The sequence below is a fragment of the Macrobrachium nipponense genome, chromosome 6 (genome assembly GCF_015104395.2).
Source record: "Macrobrachium nipponense isolate FS-2020 chromosome 6, ASM1510439v2, whole genome shotgun sequence".
NCBI classification, from domain to species: Eukaryota; Metazoa; Arthropoda; class Malacostraca; order Decapoda; family Palaemonidae; genus Macrobrachium; species Macrobrachium nipponense.
The window spans coordinates 47091127-47105532 of record NC_061108.1 but is presented as its reverse complement, the minus strand read 5'-3'; the positions used below and the strand labels follow the sequence as shown (position 1 = coordinate 47105532).

The 14406-nt window shown below is 40.4% G+C and overlaps 1 protein-coding gene across 3 annotated transcripts in view; it reads left to right on the top strand.

Moving 5' to 3' along the window:
• Positions 1–8487, top strand: part of LOC135216725 (iron-sulfur cluster co-chaperone protein HscB-like) — a 110143-nt gene extending 101656 nt beyond the window's left edge. For all 3 annotated transcript variants that reach the window (XM_064252184.1, XM_064252183.1, XM_064252182.1), the window contains exon 4: positions 8274–8487. In XM_064252184.1, the coding sequence (XP_064108254.1) occupies positions 8274–8403 (130 nt within the window). In that variant the 3' untranslated portion in view covers positions 8404–8487. The remainder of the gene's footprint in view (positions 1–8273) is intronic.
• Positions 8488–14406: the final 5919 nt, after the last annotated feature.

The following is a 14406-nucleotide window of genomic DNA, read 5'->3' as shown; positions in this document are numbered from 1 at the left end:
GTTACTGCACTCAATTGTCTTGTGCCTAATTGTTGGCGCTGATTTATCTTGCGCTCAAAAGTCAGCTCACGGGGGTGGAGGAGGTGGGCACAGCCTGACCTGACTTACCCCCAAAAACACTGTGATGCACCAGTTTTTCCTCCAGCCCAGGGAACTGAATGAGGGGTGGCTTGAGGTGGGCCATATACAAACCACAGGTTTGTTATTTATGAAAAATGCAATTTGATTAACCCTCTTACGCCGAAGCCCTAAAAATCAAAACCTCTCCTGTATGCCGGCGCCGGTTTGGAGTGAGCACGGAAGCGGAAAAAATAATTTTTTCAAAAAATCACAGCACGCTTAGTTTTAAAGATTAAGAGTTCATTTTTGGCTCATTTTTTTGTCATTGCCTGAAGTTTAGTATGCAATCATCAGAAATGAAAAATAATATCATTATCACATGTAAATAATACGAGATATGGTAGCAAAAAAAAAAAAAAATTCATAGATAATTGTATTCGAATCACGCTGTGCAAAAAACGGTCAAAGCGAACGAGTTACTTTTTTTTCGTTGTACACTAAATTGCAATCATTTTGATATATAATACATAGTAAAACAATAAAAGCAACACCGGAAAAATATTATCACAAAATGATGTACGAATTCGTAACGCGCGGACGTAAAAAAATGTTATTTTCAAAAATTCACCGTAATTCTAAATATTGTTCTAGAGACTTCCAATTTGTTTCAAAATTAAGACAAATGATTGAATATTACGATACTGTAAGAAGTTTTTAGTTAGAAATTGCAGGAGTTTTTCTTAACCATTTTACCATTTCGGACGAGTTAAATTTGACCGAATGTCGAAATTTTTATATAATATATTTTTTTATATGCACATATTTCGGAGAGCGAAAAAGGCTACAACCTTTTACTTATTTTTTATTGTATTCTTCATGAATCTGCGACACATTTTGATATATGAAACTCTATAAAACGGCTAATATGAAAAGAGCAAATATTAGGATAATGCGATGTACGTATTTCGGAGACTTGCGGCCGCGAATCGGCGCGTGGAGTGAAGGTAAATATATTTTTCAAAAATTCACCATAAATCACAATATTGTTCTATAGACTTCAAATTTGTTTCAAAATGAAGAAAAATGACTGAATATTACTAGGCCGTAAGAGTTTTAGCTTACAATTACGTTTTTCAACTATTTCGGTAGAGTCAAATTTGACCGAACGTGAATTTTTTTCTATTTATCGTGATTTATATGCAAATATTTCAAAAAAAGAGAAAAGCTACAACCTTCAATCATTTTTAGTTGTATTCTACATGAAATTGCGCACATTTTCTATATAAAAACTTTATGTAACAGCTAATTTTAAATGGTGCAAACATTTCGACAATTGCAAACAAAAATTCTGATTTTTTCGGAAGAGTTACCGCGCGGACGTAAGGAAAAAATTTTTTTTTTTTTTCATAAATTCACCATAAATCGAAATATTGTGCTAGAGACTTCCAAGTCGTTGCAAAATTAAGGTAAATGATTGAATATTACTAGAATATAAGAGTTTTAGCTTACAATTGCGTTTTTCGACCATTTCGGTAGAGTCAAAGTTGACCGAAAGTTGAAATTTTTGCACTTAACGTTATTTATATGAAAATATTTCGAAACTGATAAAAGCTACAACCATGGGTTGTTTTTGTTGTATTGTGCTTGAAATTGCGCACATTTCCATATATAAAACTTTATGTAACGGCAAATTTAAAAGGGTGCAAACATTAGGACAATCGCACGAAAAAATTTATCGGAAGAGTTATCGCACGAACGTAAGGAAAAAGTTTTTTCATAAATTCACCATAAATCGAAATATTGTGCTAGAGACGTTCAATTTGTTGCTAAATGAAGGCAAATGATTGAATATTATTATAATATAAGAATTTTAGCTTACAATTGCGTTTCTCGACCATTTCGGTAGAGTCAAAGTTGACCAAAGGTTGAAATTTTTGCACTTATTGTTATTTATATGAAAATATTTCAAAACTGATAAAAGCTACAATCATGAGTATTTTTTTGTTGTATTTTACATGAAATTGCGCACATTTTCATATATAATACTTCATGTAAAGGATAATTTAAAATGGTGCAAAAATTATGTCAAAGTGACGAAATAATTTTTGAGATGTGTCACTGATACTTCTTAGTGCGATAAGAAAGAAATTCGCGCTTGCGAGCCTGCGTAGCGATTGTAAACAAAACAACGCCTTGATCCGTGAACTCCCAGCATCCCCCAAGGCGCGTGATTCAAAAGTTTTCGGCTGGTAGGCCTATAAGTATTTTTCCGCGAATTTTTAAAAAAACTTTTTTGAGCCGACGTATGATACGTCCAATCGGCATGCGGGAGACATTTTGACTCGACGTTTAATACGTCCAATCGGCGTAAGAGGGTTAATTATTTGTCATTTCTTCATGCACAGAACAAACCTTTGTCCTTAATGTAGGGGAAGCTTCCTCTTGGTGGGAGGATATAGTAAGCCTCAGGACCAACTGGAGGTTCGGCTCACTTTGGACTCATCGTGGCCAATGATAGGACATAGGAAGGAATCATATGCCTCTGATCTGTTAAGCAAAAGGTTACCAAACAGCCAGACATCCAGGCTAAGAAACAATGTGAACTCTACCTAAATTTTGTCTTGGAGAAAGGCAAAGAACCTGTAATTGTCAGACTTCAAAACTTATATTAACCACCGACCTTGTTTGTTATCAGTTCCTCTCTACCCTTGTATGAGAAATTAAGGGGTTTACTTCTATTAAGGAATTTGTACTATGTAAGAAAAATCACCTGTACCTAACCAGTTCCTGCAGATGATGGATCATATCTCTCCACTGCCTGTCAGTAAAAGAGAAAAAGAAAGAGACAGGAAGAAGACCAGTAATCCCATTCTCTCTCACTTCTATAACCAACATCTTAGGTAAGATACAAACTCTCCTGCTAGGGGTACTGGATGAGCTACACAACTTGTTAAGCAGCCACCACCAGACCCAAGGAAAAAGTGTCCTAGGACTTATGGGCAATGTCCCACAGATAGGATGTGAAGGTGGTTTGGCAAAGCCATATACTGGCCTTCAAAATCTTGTGAAATGTCAAGTTCTTTTTGAAAGCGACGGAAGAGCCTGGGCCCCTAACATCATGTGCTCTTGCATGCTTTGTATTGGTATCTGAATGTGAAGAAGTACTGTAATTTTCTCTAATTACTTCACATAACCAAAAGATGATTATATTCTTGAACACTTCTTTCTGTTCTGGCCTGTGTTAATAAAGTCTTTGACACTCAGGTCTGAGATGCCAAATTCTTCCTAGATAGCTATGCAGCACCCTGACAGGGCATGAGTAATTCGTCTGGGTCGTAGCAACAAAATCTCCAAGGAAGGGGATCGAGAAAGACTTTAATCTGTCATTGTGAACTGAGGGATTTTGAGTCTTGGCTACAAATTCCAGGACACTTTGCATGCTATGGACCCCTAACTCTTTATATTTTTATTGCGTATTAAAAGGGAGTCGGTGAAATTCACCAACTCACTTTGATGAAGCTAAAGTCAGTAAGAAAATGGTTTGAGGGTTAAATTTCTGTTTGATGAACCTCGTAAGGGTTCATATGGACCACGAGTGATGTTGCTAAGCATCAGGGTCAAGTCTCAATTAGGAGATTTACAATCTCTTGGGGAACAGGACTGCTCAAAAGTTTTGAGAATTATAGATTTCCCAAGAAGAGGAAAAGTCTACATTTTTCAAATGCAGAACCAGTCCTAAAGCAGCTTTATAGCCCTTGATGGTGGACACAGAAAGAAGTGTCTCCCCACAGAGAAAAATGAGAAAGTCCAATACTAGTTGAATAGTGGTTCCGACTGGGGAGAAACCCCGTTGACAACCCCAATCACAGTAGACAACCCATTTTCCTTGATACATGGCTTTAGATGATCTTTTGAGATAACCAGACATCTCTGACGCTGCTCTGCAAGAAAAGCATCTCGCTCAGGGGAAACACTGGTGCTGGCGCTACTGTTCAGTGAATCTGGTTGCTCTCAGCAGAAAAAGGGGATCAGGGTTCAATTGTGACTGAAAGATCTGTTGAAATACATCTTATGAAAAAGTGACAAACAAGAGACCATCTGTCAACAGTCAAAGTCATAACCATTGCTATTAGGAAACAGAAACCTACCACCACGAACCACTCTATCTAAAAAGAGATAAATCTCTAGCAGATGCAGACCACCACAATGGAGAACAGTATTCTAGTAAAGGGAGTACAAATGACCTAAAAACAGGTTGCATTGATTTTATCACTGTTATGAATATATGAGGCCTTACAAACAATACCTAAAGTTTTGTGCAGCATTTGCTGAAACTTTCATTAGATGTTTTTCAAAAGTTAGATGTTAGTGAAAGGTAACACCTACAATAGTTAAAGCTTCAGACTCGTTCAGCAAAATTCCATCCACCGGAGGGGAAGGATAGGGTGGGAAATCTGTATGAGATCTCCTTATCAATATAGTGAACACTCATGTGAACACCTGTGGGGCAGTTGAAAGGCCAAAGCAAAGTACTTTGAATTGGTAAACTATCTCTCCCAGACTGAAGCAAAGAAACTTCCAGGATGATTGGTGGATTGGAATCTGGAAGTATGCATCTTTCAGGTCTATCCTGAGCATGAAGTCATCCTTTCTGATGGCTGCTAGAACTATGCCAGGTGTTTCCCTCTTGAACTCAGTTGTTCTGTTGAAAAGGTTGAGATTAAATAGGTCTATGACCAGTATCCAATTGCCCGATGCGTTGGGAACAGCAAGACATGGCGGTAGAAACCGGAGATGGGTCTTGCACTACCTCCACAGCTTGTTCCATCATTTTCTTTACTTACCCTTGGAGAGCTAGATGCTTCAGAGAGCCTTGAGTGTACGATTGATGAAAGGACACTCAGAGGGGAGGAGGAAACTTGAAGGGGAGTAGATATCCCACCTATAGAATACTTACTACCCAGGTCTCTGCTCAGTACTGCTGTCAAGTCACCCAATGGCTTGCAAGACACCCCCCCCTCCATGGCAGTAAGTGGGAGGGGTGGCCCCTGTATTGTCTCCCTCCTCTAGTCCTGCCTCTGCCTCCTCTCCTGGGTCTGGAAGAATGGGACTGAAAGGGCCACTACTGAGGAACTTTCTTGGTTATAGATGGTAAAGGTTGACAACCTCTGTGAGGTCCCATTGTGCCTTGAGGTCTTTTAGGAGAAGTGTAAGGAGTTTGAGGTCTGGGCTTGATGGGTGAAGGGTGGGTTCTCTGCCTTAATTTGGTCTTGAGATATGCCTGGGCCCAGACAAACCAGGTCTGAATCTACTTGGTTGCATAAAAACATCTATGCCAGACGAAGTGGTTGAGAAGACCTACTGGAACAAAGTGAATTGTCCTGTCCAGAAACAAGAATTAATTTGATTGAGAATGAAGTCAGCATGATTAGGGCATGGCAGCCCATAAGATGTCTTTGCTTCTTTCTCAGGCCCAAGTAGGGTTTCAATACCTGAAGAGAAATCCGAAGTGGTTGCCACAGTATCCTCCGCCAGATTGTTACACCCATGAATGAGTGCAACAACCTCAGTGTAGATTTGTCATAAACTCTTGGTTGTCTGCTGCTTCTACCTCCTGGCCATGAGGATCACAATCTAGCTTGTCAACTGAGTTGGAGGACGTCAAAACATCTTTATTCACCACTTGGTGCAGGCTCACTGAGTGCCTAGGACTTCTTGGGGGCCTGAAGATCTGTAGAACGAGAAAGAATCTTGTCCTGATCTCGTCCGTGAGAATGGGAGCTTGAACTATGATGAGGAGAGGAATGTCGTGATTGGTTACTCAACTGTGCAGGGCTCCCATTACATGAAGGACAATCATGGAGACGTGTGATCAAGAGCACAGATCATAGTCCTTTTTGGGGAGGAGCTCATGGTTGGTTACAAGACTATGTAGGACTCTCAACCCACATAGAAGAGAAACTACTTAGTGATTGAGGGTGAGGACCATGGGGTCCACAAGGAGAAAGGTCCTGATCCCGAGAACATTCATTCACAATTCATGATGGGAGCCTTATCATCCTTATGGCCTTGGAAAATAGTCGCTCCTTGAACAGGATCTCTGGACATGTGTACATACTGCAGTAAAAGAGTCAGGAACTGGGCAAAATTCATCAGCTGCAGAAGAAACATTGCCATGTGGTGCCTTGAAGGAAGCACAGCTGTGCGAAGGAGCAAGAAGGCTTGAGGCAGCTCTAGATGAACAAGGATCAGCTGGAGGAGAAGAGGAGTGAAAATCCAAAGAGGGCCTGAGAATCTTCTTGTGTGGAGGAGCTATGAAGCTCTTCCTCTTCCAATGTCTGACAGGGATGGACAGAACAGACAAGGAAGGAGATCTACGACGTCTCTTCTTTGATTTCAGCAACCCGGCACTGCCTTACTACTTCAGAAAAACACCTTCGACTCTGTCAGAGAGGTTGAACAAAAGAGTTGGAGGGTGCAGACGTAGAAGGTCCAGGGATGGAAATCGATGGAAACAACATGGATGGTGACGGCATGGTGTATGGTGCAGGGAGAGCCGACAACAGTTGAGATGATGACACAGGAATAGTAACTCTGGAAACTGTCATTGGGAGAGCCGTTGTACTGGGATGCAGAAAGACATGCAGTGTGGGACAATAGGCTGCCAAAGGTTGGTACCCTTGCTAGGCCTATGGACATCCAACACTCAAAAGGCATCTGCACATCCACCTCTGAAAAGATCATACAAAAGGGAGCTGCTTCCTCCCTCACAGGGGGAAGCTTCACCTCTCCCCCCAAAAGAGGAGGGCAGCAACATGAACCCCCTCTCCCCAAAACATCTAAAGAAGAAGCAATAGCAGAATGAGAGGGAGTAAAATCTTCCAGAAAACAAGATGCAATGACAGGAGATATTGGCAAGGAAGAGTTATAACAAAAAGGAATTGATGCATCTGCCACCACTGGGGGTAAAAGTGTAACCCAAGATGGTGCTCCCAATTTTCTCTTATTTCTTCCCTTCATACCAGGTTTCTTCCATTGCTTAGGAGACTAAATATGACCATGGAACTGGGATCACTAAGTTACAATCATTAGATCTACTCCGGCCAAATAACGAGAACAAAGGTTGTTATCAACCCCCTGGCATTTTCTCCGAAACCTGGATTACTAGATGATTTATGGGGGTGCCTTTCTAAAAATGTAAAATAATCACATATAACAGTATCACACAGAAAAACACACAAAAAGATAATGAAAAACCAGAATACCAAGGTGCAAATTGGGCAGGAAGTGCTAAAACAAACGACAAACGGCCTCTTCGCTAGAAAGGCAGTAGCGCTGTCTTGCTATGAAGGCAGTTAGAGAGAAACTGGTGCATCACAGCATTATTGGAGTAAGTCAGGTCAGACTGTGCCTGCCTCCTTCATCCCCATTGGCTGTCACCAAAATCCTTGTGCTATTGCAATAGGGCTCCAGTAAGTCGTAGAGAAATTCTCTTACATTGAGAAAACTAAATGTTTGTTCTGTGTATGAACAAACTTCTTCTTGTTTCTGTCCTCAGTATTGACTCACATAGGTGTCATCAACTTAGAGGGGTTAAAGGGGTGGGGGGGGAGGGGGGGAAGGAGTCTACAATGACTCTCTCTCCTTGATAAATCTTGTGTCGAAATTGACATAATTTGGCTTGTTCTGCATAGCTTTAGTTTGTTTTTCTTGTGAGCTGCTAAAAAACTTGTATTTAAAAAATTCTATGAACCTTTTACGAGAATTATTACCTTGGGAGAAGTTCCTCTCTCACCCTGCTTAATTGTTGATCACAGAAAATCTCAGTGTGTCCTGTAGCCTCAGGTATCAATGGTACTAACAAGTGAGTGGGCTCTCTTTGGGGGCATCTCATGCTATTTACACCAATGAGTGAAGTAGATTAAAAGTCTCAATGGTTTGCTCATCAAGACAAGGGCTTGCCCACCAAGACATGTGAAGACAGTTAATTGCATTTGAAACTATTCTTTTACATGTGTAGTACGAATAAGTAAAGTATTTTAAACCATCATTGGCCTTGCCCACCAAGAAAAGGGAAGACAATTAATTGCATCTAAAACCATTATTTTATTACATGTATAATATTTTATTGTATATATATGTACAGTGGTACTTTAATCAAATCATATACATTTCATATATTCTTCTGATTAGTTGTTACTTTACATTTACAGGGAAGCTGATGATGCTTTTTCAAGAAATGATATCCAGACAGCAAGAAGTGTTGTAGCAAAGGTTAAATATTATCACAACATATATTTAAAAGTGAAAGATTATGAAAGACAACATGGCATTGTTGACTGATGTATGAACATGTCTTTTTACTTTACTGATGTTCTTATTAACAAAATTATAGTGTACAGTAATTATAGAAGAATCCTGCATATATTTTATGTGTGTAATTTTCCTCCTTTATTTTTCATATTAGTAAGAAGACTTGACTTAATACTCTTGCTCTTTTAGTGCTTCTTTCTACTTTATATTGCATTTATTACATTTTTATGAAAAGTGATGAAAAGTACATTTAATCATTGCAAATGTTCAAGACATGCTAATTTGTGATTGTTTGAACTTGAACACGTGTGCAAGTTAAGAGTCCTGAAACTGTAATTCAAGTATTATCATTAATATGAAATTGAACACACATGTGCAAGTCAAGTCCTGAAACTGTAATTCAGGCATTATCATAATTTTTTTCCAAATGTGGTTGACAAAACATAACCGACCCAACACCACAGTAGTATAAACCATTGTTGCAAAGTCCCACTGACAGTGAAAACCAAAAAATCATGCTAAGGTTAGAATGAGAACAAGGACAGGAAAAGCAACAGAAAGAATATTAGATTACTGCTTAAGAGCAGCAGAAACAAACACCTAAAGGTCTAATGGCAGGGTTGGAACAGTTTAATCAGAACAGCAAACCTTATGAAGAAAAACCAATTTGTTCTTACATGTATACACACCCTTGGTCTGTATATGTATGTATATGGGATTTACGTTCAGCACAAGCTGGAGCCAGCTGTTTAACTAAAAACAAAGTGAATATTTGTAATTGGCTACCTACAAGGGAGGAATTCCTCCCATCCAGATGATACACATCCAGTTTTCTTTTGGCAACGGTTTGAGACATGTCTCTTCTGCAGCCTGCTGTTTGACTCAAAAAACAAAAATAGAAAGAATTTTTTAAATACTGCAATCTTACATGTTTGCTCATTTACTTTTTGTTTTATTTGCTCCCTGCTGCATAGTTGTTCCCACACAGTTATGTTGTGCAGTTATCTTCTCATTTTAGCCTTATGAGTATTTCTTGATACTCTCTTAACTTGTTTTGCCCTTTGATATAACAGACCCAACTCATATGTTAACCTTGGTGTTTATTCTTGTATTCTATCTTTTGTTTCTAACATTTTAAAGGAGAGAGAATGTGTCTTGTCTCCAACTGTTATACTTTTAGAAACCTTCCCAACCTTGTTTTATCAAACATCTTTGTTCTGCATCTATTCTGTTTGTTCTGAAGCATATTTCTTTCTGAAACAAGCAAAATTTTTATTTCTACTACACTGTTACATATACACACTATTACATATACTACTTGGAATGTTGTAATATTTTATTCTTCTGAAGTTGATTGAAATCAAGAGGCTTGAGATAGAAGAGGGCTCCCTTGCTGCAGTGCAGTGGTGTCGTAACACATATACGAGAGCTCTGCTGCCTTCAAGCATGGAACCCCTTCTCTCTTCACACAATGAGGAAGTGGAGGTTGATGTTGCAGGACCCTTAGAGTTTACCAGTTTTGGCAATTGTCTACAAGAACAGTAGCTGTTCCTGTCTACAGTTCTTGCTCTGTCTTAAGGGGGGTCAGATTTGACTTCCTCAGCTCCATCCCCCTCCTCTTGTCCAAATCCTGGGACAGCATTGATTATTTTCATCGCTGCCTTCACATTCATCATTGTCATTGTATGCTGTATCACAATCTCTGTGACTTCTTCCTTTCTAGGAAATTAGACAGCTGGACTTGTACTAGGGACGGGAATGAAGTATATCTTAGTTTAACCAGACCACTGAGCTGATCAACAGCTCTCCTAGGGCTGGCCCGAAGGATTAGATACTTGTATGTGGCTAGGAACCCATTTGTTACCTAGCAACAGGACCTATAGCTTATTGTGGGATCTAAACCACATTACTATATAGAGAAGTTAATATCTAATCACCCGAAACAAATTCCTCTGATTCCATGCTGGCAGAGCGGGGATCTAATCGGGACTACTGAATTGGTAGGCGAGCATGCAAACCACTCGTCCAACAAAGAACTAGGATGGGAATGAGAAAGACGACATTCCTTTGGAGAGAGAGCCCATGAGCCACATCCAGTCACTCTACTTCGGTTCAGGCGTGTGTACGTACATCTTTATGGTGTGCTGTAGCTTCAAGAGCTAAATTCACCTCCTGCATTCTTTGCTGGTTGTGCAGTAGAAGTCGAGCCTTCACCTTCTTTTGCTGTATGTTATGCCTGTGTCTTACCCTGACAGTCCTCCCCGAGCATACATCTGCCGTGAGTGCAACTCCCTGCTGGATCATCTTCATGCTTCCGTCTGTTGGCCTTCTGGGCAGGGACAAGTGTTTGTTCAGTTCTGCAAAGTTCCTGGCATACTTGTGCTACCCTTCCGTCAAAGTTTTCCAAATGTATTAGTAGAAAATACATTCTCTAACAAAGGCAAATACGTGCAGTTTTGCACATATGTGTCTTTGCTTCGTGCTGTACGATCGAGAAGGAAAGAGTAGGGCCTGAGTAGGCAGAAGTAAGCTTTGCCTTGGCCACTATGTTGCTCAATCGTGACATTGGTACGGTTTACCGAATGTCTTTAGCCAAAGATTGGCTCTCCAATGAAGAAGTGCACATTTCTGCTCACGTCCATGCAGATGTTGCACGTTCATGCACAATGCACTGCTGTGTCCTTTCTACAATTGTTGCACAACCGACATACAACACATGATTGTTTTCACTGTTTTCATCATTCCCCTATGGGCATAGACTTGGAGTTTTCTGTACTTAGCCTGAGTGAGTGTCAAGCATGTGGGTGTTTCTTCATTCCTTCACATTCCTTCTTGAAAACGTTGCCATGGCAGGGCACATCCGGGGGAGGGGGGCCACCAGTGCCCTATCATCTCCTCAGTTGATGGTGCGGGTGTACAGGTCTGCAGTAGTACACTCAGCACTCCGGTCAACCAGACACATTCCAGGTTGATGGGTGTATGGCAGACAAGTTGTTCTGTCACTAGGGGCAGTGTTAGCAACAATCTGTCTTGGCACCTCGTCATTTAGAAGAATTTTTCTATCTAGGAAGACAGGCAAGTTAGTCCTTCAATCTTGACACACTGAAGCTGTGACTGTTCATCTCTATCTTTATAGACTGTGGGCATAACAGCCATTGACCATACTATAAAAAGTATCACTTCTAGTCTGGTCAGAGTTAAACACAATTGGGTCTGATCAGTATACTTGGATAGGTGACCCCCTGGAAACATCAGATGTTGTTATCTTTGCATCTATGGTTAGAAATGTTGTGGCTAGTCAGTTATTTGGATAAGTGACCTCCTAGGAACTTTATAAGCTGTTGGCATCTAGGAAACATCTTTGCATTGGTGATTCAAGTCTTGGGCTTACAAATCCCGTCGTTCTGCCCGATTTGTCGGGAGATCAACACTGTATGACATTCCATTTCTAAGGACCCTAAAACTACCAAGTGCCTAAAGGTCTTTTGCATTACCACTTAGGACTTCACCTCCAAACTGTAACGGTCTCCACTGTGGGCGGAATTCGAACCGCCTCATGGTTTCCATGTAAGTGTTTATGAAACACTTTTATGGACGAGTTGTAGACACGCCGACTAAGCACCATGAAGAAATTAGAGAGAACCCTGCAGGAACCATCAAACAGCTGGGATCCCTGTAGGACGAGCGAATTGTTGTCTCCATTCCACATAGTAGAAATCTTGCCTTTGCTCTATGAGAGGTATATCCCATTGTATGGCCTCGCTAGTGACTTGCGCGACTTGGAAACCTTCCATGTCGTGAAAACTCCTACTGAGAGCATCAGCAACCACGTTAAATTTGCCCTCTATATATTGAGCTTTGCATCAAAATCTCTGATAGTTAAAAACCATCGAGCTCTTTTTGGCGACAGATCAGGTTTATTAAAAAGATCTAGTAATGGTTTGTGGTCTGTAAGAACTTCTACTTTATTCCCCATCAGTAACATTTTAAAATTAACTAAGCTCGACACTATTGCAAAGGCTTCTTTATCTATGGTGGCCATGGACTTCTCGTTGCTGCCCTTTGTCCTGAACTTCCTGCTATAAAAAGCTATAGGATGAAATTTCCCATCAAACTTTTGCATAAGGCAAGCGCCTATACCTTCCTGGCTTGCATCAGTCACTAATGTGAAAGGTTCGCTAAAGTCCGGAAACTTCAAAACAGGGGGATTCATTAGCGCGTCCTTGAGCTTTTGAAAACTCTCCACCTGGGGTTCCTTCCATTGAAATTGAACGTCTTCCCGCAATACATCAGTTAGGGGAGCTGCTATATTAGAGAACCCTTTCACAAACCTCCTAAAGAAACCGGCGATACCCAGCAATGACTTAATCTCTTTCTTTGATCTGGGGTTGCAAAAATTGGCTATTGCTTTGACTTTATCGTCATTTACTCTAACCCTTCCTTAGATATGACGTGGCCTAGATATGTGATCTGCTTTTTCAAGAACGAGCACTTGGCTAGCTTACTTTTCAACCCCGCTAATCTAAGCCTCCTAAGTACTTCTGTAAGCACTTTCAGGTGTTGCGCGATCGTGTCCGTTACGACTAGGATGTCATCCATATACACAAAAACATTTTTGCCCAATAACCCGTGCAAAACTGTGTTCACCAACCTGGTAAAGGTCATCGGACTGCCCGATAAACCGAAAGGCATTCATGTAAATTCATAGTGTCCCTTGGTCACTGAAAAGGCGGTATATTCCTTGCTACTCTCACTAAGAAGGACCTGTAAGAAACCCTGCGCCAAATCAATTGAGCTATAAATATTATGTCCCCCAATTTCAACAAAAAGATTTGGTATGCATGTGACTGGGTAGCGGTCAGGGATCGTCTTTTCATTTAAATGTCTAAAATCAACGCATACACGGACAGAACCGTCTTTCTTAGGCACTGCTAACAAGGGAAAGTTGTAAGGAGACACACTGGGTCTAATGATTCCTTCTTCTTCCCATCTATTAACCTCTTTCTCTACCTGTTCTCTGATTTTGAAAGGTATGCGATATGCAGGAATATAAATAGGTTTTGTGCCACTCTCCAAATTTACCTTATGCTCTAACACATTAGTCAACCCCAATTTATCACCTTGTAAGGCTACCGTATCCCAAATTCTGCCAAGAGCCCGCTTATCGCTTCAACGTGTTCGCTATAATCCGCATTAGCTAAATGTTCTCTAAATATTCGTTTCCTTGATTGCATTTCTGCCTCCGAAAACTCAGGTTTCCCCTCTACGATAGCCACTGAACCACTATCACAACTCCAATCTTGGAAATCCAATACATATGTGTTTTTCTGGTATCTCCTAACTATATCATTACAGTTAAGCAACTCTAACCATGTAAACCCATCCTTGGATACACTGTTCACCGATGCCGTGCTAACAACCCCTCTAAGCTTTTCGCTATTTTCAGTAACACACACATCTGTGGGTTTTCTCATTTCCTTCAATTTAACTTTTACCATAGTCTTCGAACCAGGTAGTAACATAATATCTTTGGATAAAACACCTCTATATTTGTGGTTAGTACCTCCCCTTTCCACTGCCCCATACACATTACCACCCTCAGTATCATCCCCAGCATTGTTAGTATCAGAAATAACATCAATATTAGTATCATCACCACCATCCAAAGTATCATCACCACCATTGTTATCACTGTGAACTCTGATAGAACCCCGTAATCATTTCCCTTATCAGCAACGTGGGTTTTAATATTACCTTTCTCCATAACACTCGTATCACCGCCATTAATATCACCGAGCACATCTCCACTTTCAATAACCTCCATGTCCTCCATTCTATTCACGTCCTCATAAGGCAGAAAAATACCTGGTATCCCGACTGTTATCCCATTAACACCCGCATGGATCAAAATCTTGTGTCTTCTACAAGCAGGATAACCCAGCAAAAGTCTGTTGCCCAACGCAATTCCGTTCATTACCAAAAATGGTTCTGTTAACACTGTCACCGAGAGTAAACTGTATTTGAACACAACCC